General features: G+C 35.2%; 1 protein-coding gene across 6 annotated transcripts in view; it reads right to left on the bottom strand.

The window, feature by feature from the left end:
• SWT1 (SWT1 RNA endoribonuclease homolog) overlaps positions 1–23,968 on the bottom strand; it is a 106,020-nt gene that overhangs the window by 67,950 nt on the left and 14,102 nt on the right. For 5 of the 6 annotated variants that reach the window (XR_002074505.2, XR_002074504.2, XM_019426910.2 and 2 more), the window contains exons 5-10: positions 18,648–19,386; positions 14,321–14,380; positions 12,959–13,088; positions 11,926–12,027; positions 11,136–11,324; positions 5,334–5,427 (exon numbers count right to left, since the gene is read on the bottom strand). Coding sequence is in view for 4 of the 6 variants with exons in the window: in XM_019426910.2 (XP_019282455.1) it covers positions 5,334–5,427; positions 11,136–11,324; positions 11,926–12,027; positions 12,959–13,088; positions 14,321–14,380; positions 18,648–19,386 (1,314 nt within the window). In the remaining 2 variants the exon portion in view is untranslated. The remainder of the gene's footprint in view (positions 1–5,333; positions 5,428–11,135; positions 11,325–11,925; positions 12,028–12,958; positions 13,089–14,320; positions 14,381–18,647; positions 19,387–23,968) is intronic. The other variant, XM_019426902.2, reaches the window with a different exon arrangement.

Genomic DNA, 23,968 nt, shown 5'->3' with positions numbered 1-23,968 from the left:
CAACCCACCACACATATACAGAGACATATCTGCTAAAAACTGCTAAAATAAACTGCTAAAAAAGCAAAGGACAAAGAAAAGTCCTTGAAGGCAGAGAGCAAAAAAAAGACACATTACATATAGAGGAACAAAGATAACATTTACATCAGACTTCTCATCAGAAACCATACAAACTAGAAGAAAATGGAGTCACCTCTTTAAAATACTGGAAGGAAAAAAAAAGAAAGTCAACCCAGAATTGTATATCCAGCAAAAATATCTTTCAAAAATAAATTAAGAGGGGTGCCTGGGTGGCTCAGTTGGTTGACCATCCAACTCTTGATTTCAGTTGGGGTCATGATTTCATGGTTTGTAGGTTCAAGCCCTGTGTTGGGCTCTGAGCTAACAGTGCAGAGCCTGCTTGGGGTTCTCTGTCTCCCTCTCTTTCTGCTCCTCCCCAACTCTCTCTCTTAAAAATAAACATAAAAAAATAAACAAAAATAAATGAAGAAATAAAGAAATTATGAGATAAACAAAACAAAAAGTTCGCTGCCAGTAGGCATGCACATGTCAAAGAAATTCATTTAGGCAAAAGGAATATGACACCAGACAGAAACCTGAATCTATATAAATAATGAAGAGGCAAAAAATGGAATGCAAGATTAAAACACTCACTTTTTCTCTGCTTTAAGTGGTAAATGATGGAAGCAAAAATAGTAACAAAAAATATTATGTGTTTATCATTTCTGTAAAAGTAAATATTACAATGATAGTACAAAAAATGGGAGAAACTGGAAACATCCTATTATAAGATCTTTACACTGAACATGAAGCAATATAATATTTTCTGAAGGTAGATTTTGATCAAGTAAGATATAAACTTTAGATGCTAGGGCAACCATTAAAACGTTTTTTTGAAACGGTATAAATAAATCAATAATGGAGATAAAATGGCACCATAAAAGATACACAACTCAAGAAAAGAAAGAAAAAAGAAAAAAGAACAGATGAAACAAATAGAAAATAATTAGCAAAAAGGTAGATTTTGATCTAATTAAAAATGAATGGTATAAACTTATCAATTCAAAGAAATTCTCAGAATGGACAAAGAAGAAAGTACTGACCATATACTACCCACAAAATACTTACTTTAATATAAAAACACAGATTAAAAGTAAATGGATAGGAAAAGATATACAATATAAATACTAACGAAAACAAAACTGAAATGCTAGTATTAATACTAAACAAAGGAGACTTCAGGAACAGAGAGACATTACACAACGAGAAAGCGTCAATTCTCCAAGAAGACAATCCTAAACAATCCTAAATGTGTATGCATCTTACTACAAAGCTTCATAATACATGAAGCAAAACAAATAAAACAGAAAGGAGAATTAAACAAACCCATAATTATAGTTGGAGATTTCAATACTCCTCTCTCAATAATCACAGAATAATCAATCAGTAAGGTTATAGAAAACCTGAACAATACTACCAACCAACTTGACCTAACTGAAATTTATAGAGTACTCCACCCACAAGAGGATACAAATTCTTTTTAAGTGCACATAAAACATTCACCAAGGTAGACCATATTCTTGGCAATAAAACTAACAAATTTAAAAGAACAGAAACCATATAAATTAATGTTCTCAAGCCAAAGTGGAATTAAAGTACAAATTAATAACAAGAAGATTAAAAAATGTGCAAATATTTGGAATTAAACAGCAATCATCTAATTGTCAAAGGTAAGTTCTATTGAATTGAATGAAAAAAATAGAACATCAACATTTGTGGGATACAGCTGAAGCAGTGCTTACAGGGAAATTTATAGGAGTCTCAAATAAATGATCTCAGCTTCCACCTTAAGAAACTAGAAAAAGAGGGGTGCCCAAGTGGTTCAGTTGGTTAAGCATCTAACTTCGGCTCAGGTCATGATCTCATAGTCTTTGAGTTCCAGCCGTGCATCAGGTTTTGTGCCGACAGCTCAGAGCCTGGAGCCTGCTTCACACTCTGTGTCTTCCTCTCTCTCTGCCCCTCCCCTGCTCGTGCTCTGTTTCTCTCTCAAAAATAAAATAAAAACATAAAAGAATAAAAAGAAAAAGAAACTAGAAAAAGAGCACAAAGGGGCAGGGCATAAAAGTATTTTCTGGGGTGACAGAAGTTTTCTATCTATCAAGAGGCATGTGGGCCACACCAGTGTATCTGTTGTGAAGATTGTATAGTTAAGATTTATGCATTCCAAAATGGCACATTTTCCCTCAAAACACAAAAAAATCTGTATAAAACCACTCATATGGGGGGACAGGGAGTGAATGGAGATATAGATAATAAAAGAATGGAACAATTTTGAAAATTGTAGCTGCATACTTAAGAGTTTATTAACTCTTCTTCACTTTAAGTATTTTGAAATTCTCCATAATGCGACTATGTTTAAAATTAAAAATTTTTAAATACATTACTTTTGAAGAATAAATGAAAGAGAGCAAGTATGGAAGTACACAGCACAATCAGTCTTAGAGTCAAAAAGGCGGTGGAAAAATAACCTGGTTGACACAGGTTGGCAAGGAAGATAAAGAAAAGATCACACAGGACCCCTTACTTGACTGGATATAAATTATGACAGAGAGGCAAGTATCAAAAATGACTCCTAGGTTTCTGGCTTTAGCAAATGGGTGGAAGATGGCACTTTTAAAAATTTTTAAATGCTTATTTATTTATTTTGAGAGAGAGGGAGACAGAAAATCCCAAGAAGGCTCTGCACTATCAGCAGAGCAGAGCCTGATGCAGGACTTGAGCCAAAAACCATGAGATCATGACCCGAGCCGAAATCAAGAGTTGGATGCTTAACCAACTGAGGCACTCAGATGCCCTGGTTTTGTTTGTTTGTTTTTTAAAGTAGGCTTCACATCCAGTGCGGAGCCCCACGCAGGACCTGAACTCACGACCTTGAGATCAAGACCTGAGCTGAGATCAAGAATCAGATACTTAGCTGACTGAGCCACTCAGAAGCTCCAACGGTGGCACTTTTTATTCAGATGGATAGTGGTTTAGAAGGAGAGACCAAGAGTTCATTTCTAGAGATGGCAGGTCCCAAATGTTTACGAGACATCCAAGTAAAGACAGCAAATAAGAATGAATATACTAGTCTAGAATTTAGAAGAAAGAAATGGATAGAGATATGAACTAGGTATTGCTGGCCCATACTCAGGGTTGTAAATGTAAAATAATGTACTTAAAATAAGGTATAGTAGAAGGGTTCTCCTAGCTCTATCATTATCAATATTTTCATCATTACCATTATCCATTTAAGTAAAACAAATTTATCCTCACAGTAAGTAGGTGAGACTTACTCAGTAGGTATGATTACAGCCCTTTAAAGGAAAAAATAAAAATGAAAAAACAGGGGCGCCTGGGTGGCTCAGTCGGTTAAGCGGCCGACTTCGGCTCAGGTCATGATCTCGCGGTCCGTGAGTTCGAGCCCCACGTCGGGCTCTGTGCTGACAGCTCAGAGCCTGGAACCTGTTTCAGATTCTGTGTCTCCCTCTCTCTGACCCTCCCCTGTTCATGCTCTGTCTCTCTCTGTCTCAAAAATAAATAAAATAAAATTAAAAAAAAAAAAGAAAAAGAAAAAACAGGCTCACCTGGAACATGATAGTGCTAGAATTAAAAGTACAGTCTGACTACAAACTTTCGTTTCACTAAGAAATGTTACCTCTGTTAATCCCAAAACACTGACTGCAGAAATAACAGAGAATTGTTAAAGTCTGACCAATTTAAGTTTCATTCTAAGTTGAACTAAAAAAACAATTACATAACAATCATTCCTCAAATTTAGCTTAGCTCATTTCAAAATGATTAACATATTATCTATTTCAACCTTCCACAAACTCCATGATATATTATGCCCTAGATAAAAAATAATTTTAAATATGCTAGACATAAATCTCTAGTATTTCCTCTAATCCTGAAAAGAATAACATCATCTTTGAAGACAGCTAAAATGGGAATTTTTTTTTTACATGTTAAAGAAATTTTAATTCCATTACAGTTAACATATAATGTTTTATTACTTTCAGGTGTATTGAACAGTGAGTGAACAGTTACATATATTTAAAATTTTTTTTAATATTTATTTTTGAAGGAGAGAGAGAGAGAGAGAGAGAGAGCATGAGCAGAGAGGGGCAGAGAGAGAGGGAGACACAGAAGCCAAAGCAGACTCGAGGCTCCAAGCTGTCAGCATGGAGCCTGACATGGGGCTCGAACCCATGAGGCGTGAGGTCATGACCTGAACCGAAGTCAGACACTTAACTGACTGAGCCACCCAGGTGCCCCGAAAAGTTACATATATTTAAAATGATAACTGACCAAGCCCCCTTACAAGAAAAACCTTAGGTCTATTCATTTCTCTCATCACTGCATTTCATAGTGAATTTAGGCATGATTGTGAAAGAGTAAAAGCTCCATTTTTCAGTGAAAAAAAACTCGGACTAAAACTGCAGTTCAAAATTGCCCTTCTCAGTTCCTTCAGAGCCTTTTTTCATACACAGTGAATACAAATTTGTTTAACATTATGTTAGTTTTACCTTAGAAATAAGTTATGAATAGAGGAAAGAAAGGAGGAGAAAGGGAGGAGGAGGAGGAGGAAATTCCTACTGAGATCATTTTATGATTAGTATCCCCCCTGTATTTTACATGTGAGGTAACTAACTGAGCAACTTGTCCAGGTTACAAAGCTGGTAAGTGGGAGATCTGGCATTCCAGCCCTCACTCTATTAACAGGCACCAGGGGCATAACTGCAACATAAACTGCCTCTTCCCCACAAATTAATTAATTAATTAACCTTTTTGCCTCATGACCACAAATTTGTCAGAATTTTATTTCTGAACTATTTTATTGGAAGATAAAATTGGCTGCCCCCGGCTTTTACAAAAGGTTTCTGAATGTCTTATAAATAAAACCAAAATAAGACTTTATAAGATTCAAATCTCATTCTTCTATAGCTTACACGTTATGAGGATGTGAAATAAAATTGAGTATGTTTACTAGCAGATTTAGAAAATGATGTATGTTCTCCATCCTTAGCATGGTGGGTACATTATGACTTTTAAAAATTCTTTGGTATGGGGCGCCTGGATGGCTCAGTCGGTTGAGCATCTGACTTCAGCTCAGGTCATATCTCATGGGTCCTGAGATGAAGCCCCACCTTGGGTTCTGTGCTCACACCTGGAGCCTGCTTGGGATTCTCTCTCTCTCTGCCCCTCTCCTGCTCATGCTCTCTCCCTCTCAAAAATAAACATTTTTTTAAGATTAAAAAATTAAAAAAGAGTAAAATGACCATGAAACTCACGTGCACAGAATAACAACAGAAGAAGGGAATAATTCCTGGTACTGAAGACAGCATTTTAATACTCGATCATCATTGTTCTCATCACTCAGCCCATCTGCAAATTTAGCAAAAGCAACAGTCAATAAGCACACCAAAAATCTAGGCAGCCCAGGCCATATTTACAAATCAAAAACATCTAAAAGAAAGAAAACTTCTTAAATAAAAAGAGAAAAATACAACACGGCAAAACAATGCTTTAAAAATTCTGGATCTAGAATTCAGGTAGCATATAATCGCATATTTAGTAAAGTATGTAGTTTACTACTAAAATGGAATAGGATATGCCTATTAATAAATGCAAAGGAGGGGCGCCTGGGTGGCTCAGTCGGTTAAGCGTCCGACTTCGGCTCAGGTCACGATCTCGCGGTCTGCGGGTTCGAGCCCCGCGTCGGGCTCTGGGCTGATGGCTCAGAGCCTGGAGCCTGCTTCCGATTCTGTGTTTCCCTCTCTCTCTGCCCCTCCCCCGTTCATGCTGTGTCTCTCTCTGTCTCAAAAGTAAATAAACGTTAAAAAAAATTTAAATAAATAAATAAATAAATAAATGCAAAGGAAAGAAAAGTGGCCAGTGAGTTAAATGCCATACTAGAAACCTAAAGAAAGATATGAATTCCAGTCTCTCAGTTCAGTCACGTAGAGATCATAAGTAAGTTAGATGATTACATCATTCTTGAAATTATCTCCACTTAACAAAAAGGTCTGTAAAATAATAAACAACTGTTCTACCAGCAATGGAACCATTTTCATGTGTCTGCTTTTCCTTAATCTCTAAGCAATTAACATTCAGAGATGTATAGGAAAAGGTAATACGGGCCCTAGGCAGAAAACACAAAAAGTAATTTCGACCAAGCGTCAATTAGTGGCTGACAGAGTGTCTGCTGGCATTCTGCAAGCCCTAAAGCATGATGTAAAAGTCTGGGTTTTGAGAAAATAATGTAATGTGTAGAAACAGGACCAAAGACAGTGTTCTTCCTAGGTCCTTATACTGCCTGCCTCAAAACTCCCTACGGTGCTTCTTAAGATTTCAGGGTCACATCTTTTGGCGCCTAGACACAAACACCAATTCAACCCCTTGGCAAGTCTCTTACACACTAAAATTCAATGCATAGTAGACAATGAGCTCCAACTTTGTTCCCTTTTTACCTAACCTCAACGTTTAGCCTACATTACTTAGTCTTCTAAACGTTCAAATTAGAAAACTCATTCAAGTAATACATTTTATATAAGGCTGAATTTGTACCCAGGCCCCTGCACTAAGTAACTGGATACACAAACTCCTGAGGAGTTGACAATCTCATAGTGAAATCTAGACCGAACTGAAATGATTGCAGAGCATAAGCCTGAGGGAGATGTGATTCAGTCCTTTTGTCAGAGAACCAGTGAGTCAGCAGACATATATTACAGCAGCCTATTTTCCTTCTTTTAGTCCAGAGTAAATACCACAATAAGGCAAAATGGGCAGCAAAAAAACAAAAACAAAAACAAAAACAAAAACAAAATAAACATTAGCTTGCAACAACCGAATTCAGCAGATGAAAGGAGGTTAAAGGTTACAGTATACTGCTCTAAAGGTATCAAAGTTCAAGATTATATGTTCTCTCACTTTTTCTAGAATATGTGGGGCTTGAAAACACACCTAAAATTGCAAGAATATTCATGAAATATTTATTCAACAAATATTTTTTGAGCACCTGCTCAGGTACTGTTCAAAACTGAACAAAACGAAAACTCTGGAAACAGACCAACGTGGGTTTGAATCCCTGCTTTCCCACTTACTAGATACGTAATCTTGGGCAAACTGCTTACCCAGGAAAATGTAATAAAATTAATATGAAGCAGTTGGCCCAATAAATGGCAATAACAAGTGCTTTTTAAGTAATATAAACTTATTACCTAAAATGCAGCTTAAATGGCACAACAGCAATGACCTCTACTCTTAACATCAAAAACCCCACAAAATTATGTATAAATTATGGTTAATATAATTTTTAACATTTAATAGAATTTAAGCTTCTCAACAGCAGGCTTTGTTTATGTCATTCACTGATGCAGCCCCAGAACAGTGTCTGTACAGATATTTGGCAAATAAATGAATCAACAAAAAGATCATAAAAGAAAATATAAAAGTGATGGAAAAATGTCAGGTGTGGGAGTGGCAGATTATTTTGCCCTTATTATAAAAATAAGGATTATAGAAGATCTGGAAAATACAGAAAATATGAAGAATTAAAAATAACTCATAATTCCATCAGCTAAAATATACCCAATATTCATCATCTGTAAGTATACATAATAATCTATATAAATCTAACAAATTTGGGATGATACTTTTTATTCTTTTAAATCCTATCTTGTTATTAACATTTTTGAAATATAGTAGTATTCTCTCACATAGCTATAGCATTGTATGTAACTTCTCTAATTGTTAGGCAGTAAGGTTGTTTCAAATTTTTTGCTGTATAAATAATGTTGTCATGAATATTATATAAATCACTGTAAGCATCTGATTATCTGTTTACAATACATTTCTAGAAAGAGAATTTTATCTTTAGGCTTATCGATAACACTGATATATTGCTCTCCTGAAAAGTTACTAATTCATATTCCCAAAGCACTGAAGCACTGATTAAAATGCAAAAGAATAGCTTTCTAAACTTAGAAGCAATAAAAAGAAATAAGGAAATAAAAAGTGAAAGATATAAATTAAAAATGTCTACACATAAGATATTAACAACATTAAAAATGGCAAACAGGAAAATATTTGCAGTGAACAAGGAGCAGACTAGTTGTACTTCTTCTTTTGTGAATTATCTATTATTCTTTGTCCATTTTGGAAAAAGGGATTTTTTTTTTGTTTTGGTCAAGCTGTATAAGCTTTCCATTTAACAAGGACACAAGAGAATTACGCCTATTCTAGGCCATAAACCATCAAGTGCTTTAATATATGAACTCAACAAATCTTCACAATCATTTTTTGAGCTGGGGTTATTTTTCCCTACTTCATTTCCTTAGTTTCCTCAACTTTAACTTTCTCCAGGTCAGGTTAATCAGATTTCAAATCCTATTCTCTTCTCACCATACTGAACACTATATAAAATAAACACAGTTTTGAAAAGGGTTAAAAAATGCATTGTTATCACACTCAATGATTATATAAAAGGAATATAATACATACAAATTAGCAATTATTAGAGTTGGTTGCAAATGTGCTTAACATTTGTAAAGTGTAATAAAAGATCAACTTGTTCTTGCCTTTTTCCAAACAAGCACTTTAATTTTACTCAATAATCCTGAATTTTTTATAAGAATATTAGTTCATCATTAGAATATAAAATGTAATTTTACTATGATAAAAAAGCCTAAAGATATTTCTAATGGATATCATAAAATCATTATCAACAGAATAAACTTATTAAGTACACTGTACTTTATACAAAGAATGTTCTTAACGATCAGTCTGAAGGAAACAGTGATACGGAGAAACACATTAAGTTCTTTATGTGACATACATACCTGACATAGATAATTACACAAATAACCTAATTTTATATCTACAACCTTATAACTAAAAGTAACTTCAGCAATTTAATAAAACTAAGATAGACTAATACCATTCAAATATTAAAGGGAAATATGGATTTCAAGGAAGACACCCAGAAATTTAAACAACACAGAAGTTTGAGACCACTACTATAATTTATCCTCCTTAATCATCAAAAACAGCACAGAGTGAATAAGTTAAATTATCAAAAAGCACATGAAAATGGAAAAGTCAAAAGAATCATTCTAAGCATCTATAAATAACAAATGTGGCCAAAATACCTATTCAAAGTGAACTCTAAAATAATTTTCAAAGCAAATCTGTTGAAGAAATAGATATGCTATATAGGATAAGCTCTTAACCTCTCTAGGTCTCAATTTCCTCATCTCTAAAATGGGGCTAATAAGAGTATCTTCTACAAGTACTACATGGTTTGAATGATATCAGCTGTTAAAACACCTGGAAAAGGGCCTGGAGAATAATGGCCATATAAATGTTGTCTATTATTATCATCTTTATCCATGCTGTTATATAACAAAATATAATTTATACCAACAAACCAAAAAATTTTAAATAAAAGATTAAGAGTAAAAAAGTTCCCATCTCTTTTTAAGGTTTGGGCTTTCACTGACATGATGGTTTGGATGAGGGGTTACGTTTGTTAATCGTGTGGTTGTTTAAAAATAAAAGTGTTGTCAGTTAGCAACACATACCACAGTATTTATGGGTAAAAATGATACGATATGATAAATCTGGGATCTGCTTCAAATTCCTGCAGCAGTTCTTGCAAAATGCTGATAATTACTGAAAATGAGTGATAGGTACATAGGGATTCATACGTTATTCTACCTCTGCCTTTGAAATTTTTCATAATGAAAAGTTCAAAAAAAAGACCATCTAAGATGTTTGGTTTAACATGAATGTTCAAACATTTTGGTCTTAACTCTAATAAGTGATATGTGTGGTTTCCCTTTGAAAGCTCTTAAACATACCACATGAAGCTCAAAATGCACAAAGATTGTATATGGAATATATATACTAAGAGCTAATAAACATTTGTAAATGGAATGAATGAGTGAATGAATGGGGGAGACCCTTTCTCTCCAAAGATTGGACTAACAACTATTAACAGGGCTAATACCATAATTAGATTCATCATAGGATGAATTCTTTCATATCTTATGGTGTATGTGAATATAGCAGAAAACATATACCCACGATATTTAAAATAGAGTGAATGTACATAATATATACATAATTATGAATTAAGAAGAAACAAAGTTTTAAAGAATGAAATAAATTCTCTAAATATATGTATAAACTCTGCAGAGACAACAGCGTTGTTTTACACACAGATTTTTTCCACAAAGTTATATATATAAAACATAAAGAATATACTTAGGTCCTAAGACTAGAGTGATTTAAAAATGGCTTAAAAGAAAATCTAGAGACCTTTATTATACAAACACCTCCTTATTACAGATTCTGACAAACCAGAGGAAAACAATGCCTCTACCTGCATTATACTAACTGCATACAGTGACAGATTCGAAACCTAGATCACTTACTGGCTTCATCACTCAACAATGATATTCACACACACACAAAAAGAATCCAAAGTATTGTAATAGAGAAAACTATACATACAGAATTGTACAGTCACTGTGAAATACAGACATAGCCTATGAAGCAGAAAAATCAAAATCAAAACCCCTGAACCAAACCTAACTGAATATCCCAAACCATCACTACACCTGGCCATTCCATATTCCAATGATTATAAATTATTTTTTAAGATTTTTTTTGTTGCTGTTGTTTTTATCAGGCACCTGGGTGGCTCAGTTAGTTAAGCATTTGACTTCGGCTCAGGTCATGATCTCATGGTTTGTGAGTTTAAACCCTGCTTCGGGCTCTGCACTGGCGGTGCAGAGCCTGCTTAGGATTCTTTCTCCCTATCTCTCTGCCCCTCCCCCACACCCTCCCTTCTTCTTCTCTCTCAAAATAAATAAATAAATTTTAGAAGAAATAATAAAGATTTTTTTTTTTAAGTAATCCTTCCACCGAACCTATGACCCTGAGATCAAGAGTCACTTGCTCCACCGACCGAGCCAGCCAGGTGCCTGATTATATATTTTTCTTTTACATTTTGCACCACTTCCCTCCAATCATGAGTCAGCACCCAAATAATCCTTAATTAGAAAACATCCTGAGAGAACCATACTTACAAACTTTTTGAGATGCGAGTTGTATTGATTGACCCCATAGCTTTTTATCTTGATTTTTGAGACTGTCATTGATAAAATGAACTGCAGGTATAGCTTTGTGCTGGGCGTGTTTTAGTAGTTTTCCTGCCTTCATACGATCTAGCTCTTGTACAACAACCCAGGGAATTATTAACACAAGTCTATCAAAGCCTGAAAAATAAAAAAAGATTTCTTAGAAGTCAACAAATGTTTATTTGGTTACTAAATTGAATTGTTTTAGGAGAATTGGAAGTTTTGAAGTAAAGAATTCACAGTCTAAATGAAGAGATAACATGGGGCACTTAGGTGACTCAGTCAGTTAAGTGTCTGACTTCAGCTCAGGTCATGATCTCATGGTTCAATTTGTGAGTTTAAGCTGTCGGCACAGAGCCCCCTTGGGATCCTCTGTCCCCCTCTCTTGCTGCCCCTCCCACGCACTGGCTCTCTCTCTCAAAAATAAATAAACATGAAAAAAATTTTTTAAATGAAGAGATAACACATAAAAAATGGAAATTAAAAACAGATATAAGAATCAAATAATTTTACAAAAATAAATACTATTGGAGATCAAAGAAGAGTAAGTTTAGATTTTTAGGTTAACCTCTCAAGGCTCTTTTTTTAATTTATGCTGATTATTAACATACATATATTAATATATATACTTCATAGCATATCCAAATGGAAACGTGTTTGTGAAAAAAAATACCCCACATCATTGTTGATATAAAATATCAACTCAAGTAAGAAAATCAGAATCACGTTTTATAAGTACCTGGGATTTCTGTGGTCTTCAAAATTCTAACAAATTTGAGATGATTCATCAGAATATTTGTGTCAATAACAATTAGAAGCTTTTTATCTGAAGCACTTTTTGCTAGAGAAAAAGAGTAAAGTTAGGATTTCATGGCACTTGATAAAAGACTTGTATAATAACTAAAATTTGGTATCACAGAACTTTGATGGTATTCTTAAGGCAATCCTTTAGACAACAAAAACAAAACTGTTTAATCCTTAAAGGGACAGTAATCAATGTTTAATTATCTACTAGTAAAACATCATGAATTGTTTCTGAGTGGACTTTAAATCATGAACTAATTTGCCCTGGCAGTTAACTATGCTCCCAAGCCCCGTTCTGCATCACTAGCAGCTGTGCACTTATAATTTATAAGCTAATTTTAATATACGGTGAGTGAAATGTAGTTGAAAAGAAAAACACGTGAAAGTGAAAGAAAACAGACAACACCAGCATTGTTATTTCTCAGGGCCATTGTGAGGATCAGACAAATTAATGCACAGGAAAACACTTAGCAAACTGAAAAGTGCAATGTGACTGTGATGTAGCAATACTATTTTTATAAACACAACTCAAACCAGTATGCTAATAGATTTTGGATAATATCTATCATTATCTTCTCCCAGTGGTAAAATTGATCAAAACGTTACTACATAAATAAAAAAACCATGAGTATAATACCTTTGAGCAATTTGCATTATTTCTGATCAGTGCTTTACATAAGCTGACATTGTCAAAAGTTAGGATTAAGACCAAGACTAAAAGACAACTCTGATCATTGATAGCAGAATAATAGATAACTGTGATTACTGATGCTTGGCAAAAATATGGCCAACTGCCCAATAATGTGATGATAAACAAATATTTGACCAGATTCCTATAGCCAGAATATATCATACTTCCTTATTTCAAATGAGCACACCTAAATATTATAAAAATTGAATGTTCGCACATTAGGTTCCTAAGAAAGTACAGGAGATCATAAACATCATCATCTACATATAGGATATACCAGGAGAGGAATGTACATCATCGTCCACCAAGTCAATCTCCATGCTCGTTAACTCCCCGGAAGATAAAACCACAGGTAAATCCACACTTTTCCCCACACGTACAGCATGGAGCTCTTCCACTATCTGCATCTAAATAGCAAAAGACCCACAGTAAAATATTTTGAATTATCTCCTCTGCAGATTAAAAAGGCTGGAAAGCTATTAATTCTAATTAATTCACCGAAGATGAAATCGTTTGTGGGAAAAAAATTACAAAAATACGGAGGCCGCAAGATGAAAGAATACAGATTTATAAACAAAATGCAGGGTTTTAAAACTAGCTCTAATCTTACTACTTCTGTAACCTTAGGCAAGCAAAGTATTTAACTTGGGTCTCCATTTGTTCACCTATGAAATAGGAATGTTAAATATCTATTTCCTGGTAGTAGTTTTGTGAGGACTGAAATAATGTGAAGTTCCCTGCACAAAACCTACTCCCTAGTAGCCCTTCAAAATAAGTTCATCCTCATCCCATGTTTTCACTTCAACGTACTCTGGGAGCCAACTATGTTTACATCTGGATGATGAACCTCTTCTTGCGATTTCTAAGACTGTTTATGAACCATCAAAAACTGAAATCTAGACTTTAAGACCCTTCTCACCTCAGGGAAGTAACTCCCTGATATATTTTGATGTGAAGGATTGTAAATATAATCTAGTTTTAGAGAAAGGGTGAGAAATCTTTCTTCTCTCAAGGAGTACCGACCCACAAGACAGAAAAATACAACTGACCATCACAAATAAGAAGTAATCAATATGGTTGTAAAGTCTTCTTCAAATAGGAAACTGCAACAAAGTGTTCCACGAATTTAATTTTAATATAGGACCAAGAAACATAAAATTCTATGCAATAATTTCATGAGAGTCAATCAGGAGATTCCAGCTAGGAAATGAAGGCAACAGGTTAAAAAAAAAAAAAAATGCAGGCACTCTCATTTTCAATAATATTTTCATCTTATCGCTGATTAGAAAAATGAAGCCAACAAGTTAATATCACACTGCAGTTTGGCAAGCCTAGGTATAAGCATGCAAATGTGTGATAACATTAAATGAGAATTCATATAACTTGTGGACACAGTCTCCATGCTCTTTATTAAAACCAGTTTAGAGCTTATTAAAAACAAAGACATAAAGGTGATTAAGTAAATTAAGTATTTTCCCAACCAGTTTTTCATGGCTTCACAAACTTACATATTAGGTAGAGATATCACTGTTATTTTCATATTATCAAGGTTTTCATAGCCGTTTTTTAATCTATAAATATAGGAACTGTTTGACTTAATTTCATTAAAATATTCAAAGTAAATAAGTATATCAGTAACCTCTTGATCTGTATCTTGAATACTTTCAAGGGACACTGAAGAACATGGAGGTTCAAAACTCTGAAATGAAAAATAATTTCATTAGTTAAGGATGAAGTATATACCTAGGGTAGGGTTTGCAACGTTGGCACTATTTACATGTGGCATCAGATAATTCTTTGTGTTAGGGGTTATTATGTGCATTATGCTGTTTAACAGTATCCCTTGCCTCTACCCACTAGATACCAGCAGCACCTCTCCCTCCCAATCTTGACAATCAAATATGTCTCTATCTACTGAACAGCCAAATGCCCCCCCAAGAGGCAAATTGTCCCTAGATAGAAACTTCCCCTAAAATAAAAAAGCCTCATTCTGTTAAGTCAGTGAAACAAGGGGCACCTGGGTGGCTCAGTCAGTTGAACGTCTGACTTCAGCTCAGGTCATCATCTTGTAGTCTTGAGTTCGAGCCCCACATCGGGGTCTGTGCTGACAGCTCAGAGCCTGGAGCCTGCTTTGGATTCTGTGTCTCCCTCTCTCTCTGCCCCTCCCCCACTCACACTCTGTCTCTGTCTCTCAAAAATAAATAAACGTTAAAAAAATCTTTTTTAGAAGAAAGGTTAAGTCAATGAAACAAGATAGAAATTGTTTAACGTTTACTCCTTCACCTAAAAATACTTGTATTATAAGAGTAGAACTACATGCTACCCTGAGAAACAGAAAGAACCATGACCAAGGTAAACAAGCTGACCTTCAATGGTGGGAAATTTTCACCCAGGAGTAGCTGACCCACTTGTAAGAGTGACATGACAGGGGCGCCTGGCTGGCTCAGTCGGTGGAGCATGTGCCTCTTAATCTCGGGGTTGTGGATTTAAGCCTCACATTGGGTGTAGAGATTACTTAACATCTTCTTACAAAAATAAAAATAAAAGTAACATGACAAAACAAAGGGAACCTAAAGATTATGATATGGCTGAAGGAGAAAAGCTGAAAAATGCCTAGTTGTCTTATACATGGGTAGAGCACCAGAGGTCTGTGTTTTAATTTTTGTCTTTCAACAGAAGTCAAAAATCTCTCCAATTTTCCACTGGCACTTTTGCTAAGCAGATGAGATTTACCTGACCCTATGTACAGGTAATAGGGAATTCAGCAAAAGCCACTGCTAAATTAAATCTTCTTCTAAGAATTCTGCAAAATAGCACCAAATTCACATGTATTTTACAGGCAGCTATATATGGTATAAATTACATATTCCCTTTAAACAAGTATATCATAGGTTGCTTTACTGGGAATTCAGCTTTCATCCTAAATTCCCAACGCCAGTCTTCACATGCTATAATACCATATACATCACACACATAGGCTCATTATAGCTTTGCTGTGTCATGACTCTGGATTTTACAATCTCTTCTCCAATTGACTTTAAATCTCACCAGATCCTTAAGGTTCTCTTCCATTAGGAAGTGCCAAACAAGCCAGAGAATATTATCAGAATTTCCTACAACTCCTGATATTTAAAGTCCTGTTGTTCGTTTACATAGGTCACTACTACCCTTCACTCTCTTTGACCACAGGCCACTTCCAGTGACTTTAATAAATTTTCTATCACTTCTCCAAACCAAAAAGTTCAGGTCAATTGTTCCTGAAGACTTCTCCCTATTAAAAAAAGTAAGTCTCAGTGGGCATTTGTTTGCCTCCTCTTACCACACTTTATTAAATAAATGAACTGGGATACAGCCTTCCCTGGGGATGACAAAAAGGAGTATCAATAATGAGAGTAACAATGGCTTTATCTACTGGAGTGATTCTAAACTGAAAACCAGATTATACTGCTTCCCTGGTTATATTTCAGTGGCTCTCTACACCATCTAAGGCACACAAGGTAAAACAGAACAAATCTTTCCCATGGGATACAAAGTAGTCCATTGCCTGACCCTGGCTTCCTCTCCCACTCCCTCTCCTATATGCAGATTTTCTACACATCTCAACTGTAGTCATACTGAACAACTTAAGTCCCCATGTGTGCTCTGCCATGGGACAATCTCATGACTTGGTACCATTACCACGCTGGCCCTCCACCCTGGGAGAACTCTTATTTCTTGCTCTACACACCCTTCACACCAAGCTCAAGAATCTCTACTCTGTCAGCCCTTCCTTAACTCACCCCCAAATTTATACTAACACCAGCCCAATTCTTAGGGCTCTAATGTTTATTTCACTGTATTGCAACTGTATTTGTCTACTAATCTGCCTCCTTGGGAAATTCTTGAGGGTAAAGATCATCTTATTCATCTCTAAATCCCTAGAAACTAGAAGTGTACCTGATACATAATAGGCAGCTTTAATTAATGTTTGATGAACTGTTGAATTGCTACCTCATAGACCTGTAGGAGGAGGATGCTATTTATAAAAGTGGCCTATAAAAAAATAAAAATAAAAGTGGCCTATGAACTATAAATCTCTGGACCATTAGTTTTCAACGGTGAGGGGAGGGTGCAAATGAAGGGGTCTCTATCAAAGGGCTATAAAATATAAGAAACAAAAGAAGGTATTTTCTCTTTGGAAAGCATAATGGGATTACTCAATAACAGGATTACCAAATCCAGAAAATAATAATTATTTCCTTGTGAAGTACACTCATTATTTTAGGAAGATAATTATCTATTAAAGAATTTGTGAGAAAAACAACAAACATAACGTTAGGAAGATTAACTACTGTCAATAATATGCTAAGGAGAATATACTAAGATAAGAACAATATTTACTTGCTGCTCCTGTGTTTAAAGGACTTTAAGTCAGATTAGATTGCTATCAAAGGAACAGTTTATAAGGAGTTTTAATGCCAAGAACTGGAAAGTAATCATGCAAAAACTGCTTCTCCTACAACTTAATTAATATTCATACTAAGTACCTCTTTTGATTTATGTGGTAATTCTATTTAGAGACAAAAAGAGACTGTAAGGTATACTGCTGGGGCTTTCTCGTACTGTTCCTTACGTGCATAGTACAGGGGGAACATCAAGCAATGACACCAAAGTGTTCACTGAACATCTTGCAACTTCAAATTCCTTTCTCACATTTTCTCTAGAGAACTGGTTGTAACCCAAGAAAACTGGAGCTTTCTTTTAAGAAAGCAATAAAAAGAACTCAACTGTTTTCTTCTTTGGACTCTTTCAGTTTCACTGAACAAAAAGTACTCTCTCCAGCTCTTCCAGCCTCCCTAGTTATAATCCCTCTGTGTCTCCTAGGAAGTATCTTATAGTCTTCGTTCCTAAAAGCAGGTAGGCTCAACTACCCGTTTATAAGCAGTCTCTAAACATCAGGCTGTCAGAAGTTGTGAAATTCCAAAGTTCTTAAGTTCTCTTAAAGGTAAATAATTCTAGGGGTGTCTGGGTGGCTCAGTCGGTTAAGTGTCCGACTTCAGCTCAGGTCTGAATCTCACGGCTCCTGAGTTCGAGCCTAGCATCGGGCTCTGTGCTGACACCTCAGAGTCTGGAGCCTGCTTCAGAGTCTGGGTCTCTCTCTCTCTCTGCCCCTCCCTTGCCCCTCAAAAATAAACATTAAAAAAAGTTATAAAGATAAATAATTTTATTTGCCACAGGAACGAGGCTAGAGAGATTAGGTTCTCCAACTAGTCCACACGTGTTGATTTATTGCATAATTTAGAGGCAAAAGAGATGTGCCAAACTTTCCAGGCTGGATCTCTGTATACTAGTTCCGTTTGCTTGGAACATCCCTGCTTCTCCCATCCTACCCTACCTGGCTTCACCTGAATAACTCCTTTTCATTCTTTAGCTCTCAGTTTAAATGTGACCCTGTCCAGCAAACCTTTCTTAAGTAGCCCCTCTACAGTGTACAAGGCCATTATTCCCTGGCTGTGTATTCCCATGTTAAGTGATAAGTACTTATTAGACTTAAGATGATTGCTTGTGTGTCTCCTCACATGAAGGAGTCTCTGAAAACAGAGACTGTGATTGCAGTGCCTGGTAGTGGCACTCCAAAACGACTCGTCAAAGGAATAGCTCTTCAGAAGAGTAACCTGGATGTTCCATAGTAACCAGGGTTAGAGAAGAGCCTAAGAGACGGTCACAGTGCTTTTTTGAAAGGACTCTCTGTAAGTGCTGCTTTCTACCTTTTCACAATTACCTTCTATTACCAAGTATCCTTGATACTTACTGGGATTATCTTCCTAAGGAGGTTGGAATTAAAAAGGTAAAATAAAGGAACCAACAAATATCTTCCTAAGGTGAATCCGCTCTCTGAGATCACTATTAATAATAGAAAAAACTCAAACCTGACTGTTATTAAAATTCTTTGCTACAACTGACATTCTCATTTTGCACCACCTTACCTGGATTGGGTTTTCACCAGAACCTGAATCATTACTTTCTCGATGCTCATGATGATATTTTCCTTTCCACTCATGTACAGCCTGTTTACACGTGGATTCTGAAAATAAACGTTCACTTTTGTGCCTAGTCAAATTTAATGAAGCTTGGGAACCTTTCAGTCTTTCTTTCTTCTCCTGCTTAGTCTTTGAATTGTTAGACTCTAAATTGAAGACATTCTCTTCTACAAGCTTCTGGAGAGTATCACGGGATTTTATTGGGATTTTGAAACTGATCTTCCTTCTTCTAGATTCAAGGGATTCCTTGATTATCTTGTCGGAATTACAATCCTGAGAAAAATGGATTCTCTTGCGTTTCCCCAAAACACATTTTTCAGAACTGTCTCTAAATTTCTTGTACCTTTCTTTCTTGAGTTCTTTCAACTTCTCCCCCTGAGTGAGTAAATGAGGCCATTGTTTTTCACTTGCTTGGCCTTCTGTTTTTGGTTTCACATCTTTGGCAATCTTAGGACCGCAAAAGTTTTTAATTCCATGGTCAGCCTTGCTCCTAACATTTGTCAATTTAATATCTTTAAAATTGTCATATTTAGTTAAATCTTTTTTAGTCCCATGTGAAGAAGGGCTCTGTGAGATAATTTGATTAGCATCGGAATATGATGCTTCCTGGAGTTTAACAGGCCCTTGAGGGGATAAAGAACTGATTTTTGGTCTCCTTCCTGGAGTGTCGGTTTCTACATTCAATCTGTAAAGCAGCACAGAAACCTAAGTTACATTACAGTTACACATGATTATATGTAATGTTGCACTGTATCTATCATTTTAGTTAGGGAAATGACAGAACTGGCTTGACACAAACATCATAAAAAATACATGACTACACTAAGAATGAAATGTAAAGAATTACTCTACAAATGGTGTTGGAATAACTGGTTTGCTGTTTGGAAAAAAATCAAATTTATAGCTTCATATAATATCAGGCAATATGAATTCCTTACAGATTAAACACTTAAGTGCAAAATAATTACCATAATTGCTACACTTCGTATTAATCCCTTAAAAGCCATATGGGAAAAAAAGGGAGTATTTATCCGATTTCTTAATAGAGAACTTCCTAAACTTCACAGCGGTGAGAAAAACTGCAAAAGGAAATAATAAACATAAATGACTATTTACAAGGCGACTGGCTGGCTCAGTTGGAAGAGCATATAACTCTTGATCTTGGGGTGGTGAGTTCGAGCCCCATGCTGGGTATAGAGCTTACTTAAATAAAACTTCTTAAAAAATGACTATTTACTTTAAAACTTTAACATACTGGAACACCTGAGTGGCTCATTCGGTTAAGCAGCCAACTTGGCTCAGGTCATGATCTCATGGTTTGTGAGTTAGAGACCTGTGTCAGGCTGTGTGCTGACAGCTCAGAGCCTGGATCCTGCTTCAGATTCTATGCCTCCCTCTCTCTCTGCCTCTGCCCCACTCGTGCTCTGTCTCTCTCTCAAAAATAAACATTAAAAAATTTTTTTGTAATTAAAAAAAACCCTCTAGCATATTGAAAGATAATAAAAATTTTAAAACTGGGAAATGGTATTTGTTATATATGTGACAGCTTATCAACCTTAGTAAATAAAAAGCACATCAAAAAGTACTGACTCTAGAATAGGACATAAGCAGAAAATTACTGGTGAGAAAAAGGGAATGGCTAACAGACATTTGAGAAAAAAAGTTTAACTTCCCTACTAATCATAGACATGCTAATGATAATGACATACCATTGTCTTCTACCAAATTAGCAAAGATTTTAAAATAGCATTAAGTCTGGCAATGGGTTGAAAAATGGACTCTCTCATGGTAGAAATGCAAAATGATGTAACAGTTCCACAAAGGAATTTTTGACAATATAATTAAGAATTCTAAAAATGTTCATATTCTTTGACTTACTAGTAATTCTCATTTTAGAAATCTATACCAAGGTGAAAAAAATTAAAAATGGACTAAAAACTTTTCTAAAATCCAGGATTATTTATAATAGCAAAAGTAAGGTAGTAAATACTAAAATTTTAGAAATGACTAAGAAATATGCTATTATATTATGGCCATTTCAAATGATACTTATGAAAGTTTTCAATGATCTAACAAAACATATTGATATAACATACTGATATATCATTCAGCAAAACATATTGATATAAACATATTGATATACCATATTGATATAACATTCAGCAAAAATCAAGCAGGGCACAAATCTGTATATATAATGTGGTCTCAACAATTTAAATAAGCATAATAAAAAGTCTTGAAAGAAATGTACTAAAATGTTAAAAGTAGCAATAGCTAGAGGTGATATTTTCCTGCTTAATAAAAGTAGTATTACTTTGTAGTCAAAAAGAAAGGTGAAAAAAAATTAATGAAATACAATCTGTTAATTCATATCAATAAATCCTTGAGTCCATTCGAGTTGACTGTCTTGAAAGAAACGTACTAAAATGTTAGAAGTAGCAACAGCTAGAGGTGATATTTTCCTGCTTAATAAAAGTAGATACTACTATGTAGTCAAAAAGAAAGGTGAAAAAAATCAATGAAACACAATCTGTTAATTCATATCAGTAAATCCTTGAGTGCGTTCGAATTGCCTGTCACTGTGCTAGGCACTGGAGAGGCAGTGGAGGATACATTCACTGAGTCCTTACTCCCAATTAGCTTAGAGCCTGGCAGGGGAAAAAGAAATAGTAAATAGGTGACTTCTCAAATAATTCATTACAAAAGAGCAAACTATAAACATCTCGGAGTTTTTAATAGGAGTTTCACCTAGGTCTTCATCTGATTTTATCTTCTATCTCCTCCTACAAAAAGACTACACATCATTATTTACCTGTTAGTAAATAATGATAAAATTTAAATTTTAATTTTAATAGGACTTTGTTTGGCATCTACTGGTATACCTGGTTTAAGATGCTGGCTGTATTAAAGAAAAATCAGGAAAACAACAAACAAAACATAACTCAAGAATTTTAATGAGACCCTGTAGTTCTCTGAGCACTTTCACATTCCTTATTTGTTCTTTATAACACTGTACTGCATCTTTTGTAGCAATCTATGCACTATGGTCTACATGGTCATAATTAATGAAAACTGAATACAATACCTTTTAAAAGGCCAACAAAATTAAATCTTAAAAATCATCTCTTATCAGCTAGTTTTGCAAAATGCTATATACTGTGATAATGAGGTTTTATACTTGCAACCCCAAAATACTAAAGTTCTGAGCTCTTTTTAGATATAAGTTAGACATGGAGCAAATACTCTTCATTTTTTTAAAATACTTATTTTTTTATGACTGACTTAGTGTAGAATCAATTTTCAGCTGAAGTTGAAACACCATTCTTGATGAACTCTTGTGATATAAGAACAAATATGAAATTCTGTCAAAACTATTATTACACTTGTGTTATGTAAAAGTTTAGTAGCCATTTTAAATTTGACATCCTACAGAAACAATTTCTCAACACTAGCAGCTGTTAGACTGCTCTGTTGGTTATCATGATTTACCTTCAGGATATTGAATTGTATACTTACTTTCAACTTAGCTCAATTGAAGAATAAATTACTTTTTGGCTAATTCTGCCAATAATGGGCACTGCTGGTGGCAATACTGCCCTCTATCTAATAGTAACTGAGGTACAACTTCTCACCTCTTCAACTCCTGGACTTAAAAAGATTTGGTCAATATTGATGATGCAACTTACCGGAGAAATCCCACAAACTGACAGTGCACTGCTCACAAAAATGCTTTCTGAAACTTTCAAAAGCAAACTTAAGATTGTTACCCTTGCTAATGTTTTCATTGCTGATACATCCATGTATACATCAACCATGGATCGAGAATTGTGGTAATGGAATGATGTTAAGTGGCTTTCAGGATGACAAAATTCTCTCTGTTTTTTCATCTGTACCTCAGCTTTCACTGAAGTCCCACCAATTTGGGGACCTTCCCTATAGGTGAATAGGGAGATTTTTACAGAAGATGCCATATATCATAAAGAAATACTTAGAATCTTGAGGCAAATAAGTTTGTTCACTTCTCCAATAAATAAATAACAGCAAATGAACCACTTTCTTTGCAGACAACCAATGGTTGTTAGAAGTTCTGCACTATTGATGCTAATGTTTCCAAAGCACAGCTTTCTTTTGTCCAAGCAAACTTTTCAATATATAATAGCTTCTATCCCATATTGTTTAAACACATGATGAGACAGTTCTAAAATACCTACTGTGACATATAGTTTGTCTCTGACAAAAGAAAATTTCACATAAGTTACATCTAGAGTACTTATTAATATATGAGAATATTCAGATATTAACAATAAATCCAATATGCCACATATTACTGATGTTGTTACTCTCAGTAGATACGATGATAACCCACACAACATCATTGATCACACATGGATTCAGGAATGCAGAAATGTTGCAGTAGGCATTCAATTATTCAGCATTTCAAGAGCTAAAACCAAATAGCATATATTTTTTTTAACATTTACTCATTTTTGAGAGAGAGCATGTGCACCTATGGGAGACGGGCAGAGAGAGGAGACAGAGGCTCTGAAGCAGATTCTGCAATGACAGCAGAGAGCACCACAAACAGAGGGCTTGAACTCACGAACCACAAGATCATGACCTGACCTGAAATCAGATGCTCAACCGACTGAGTGAACCAGGCGTCCCCAAATTTTGAGTAAATACTAAAGCCAAGGTGAACTTCATTGCATCCTTGGAATACTTTGGATCCCACTCTCAAAATAATTCAACAATATTGCTTCTTCTTCCCCCTAAAGACAACGTGGACAAGGCTAAGGGGGTAGTATGTAAATTAGAAGTCTATTCATGCTCTTGTAACATAGATGTAAAATCAAGGGCTACAAAATGTGCCCTTAATGAGGCAAAAAGTAACCAGTGAAAAATCAAGCAGGGTTTTAGAATTAAAAAAAAAAAAAAAAAGAATACTCTATGATAAAAGGCATTAAAAATCCAGTTCAAAAAGTTTAGAAGGTGAGGGAGGAGCCAAGATGGTGGAACAGCATGGAAGTTTTTTGTGTGTCTCACGTCCATGAAATACAGCCAGACCAACAATAAACCATCCTGCATACCTAGAAAACTGATCTGAGGATTAACACAACAATCTTCACAAGCTGAACCACAGAATTCAGCAGGAATTCACCCCAAAAGAAAGAGTAGGAAGAAATGACACCCAGGGACTTAACCAACACAGATACAAGTAAGATGTCTGAACCAGAATTTAGAATCACGATAATAAGATTACTAGCTGG

This window comes from Panthera pardus, unplaced genomic scaffold, assembly GCF_024362965.1.
Source record: "Panthera pardus isolate Hobbes unplaced genomic scaffold, ASM2436296v1 HiC_scaffold_21, whole genome shotgun sequence".
NCBI lineage: Eukaryota > Metazoa > Chordata > Mammalia > Carnivora > Felidae > Panthera > Panthera pardus.
Note: the sequence above shows the minus strand (reverse complement) of the source record. Positions and strands in the feature narration are given on the sequence as shown.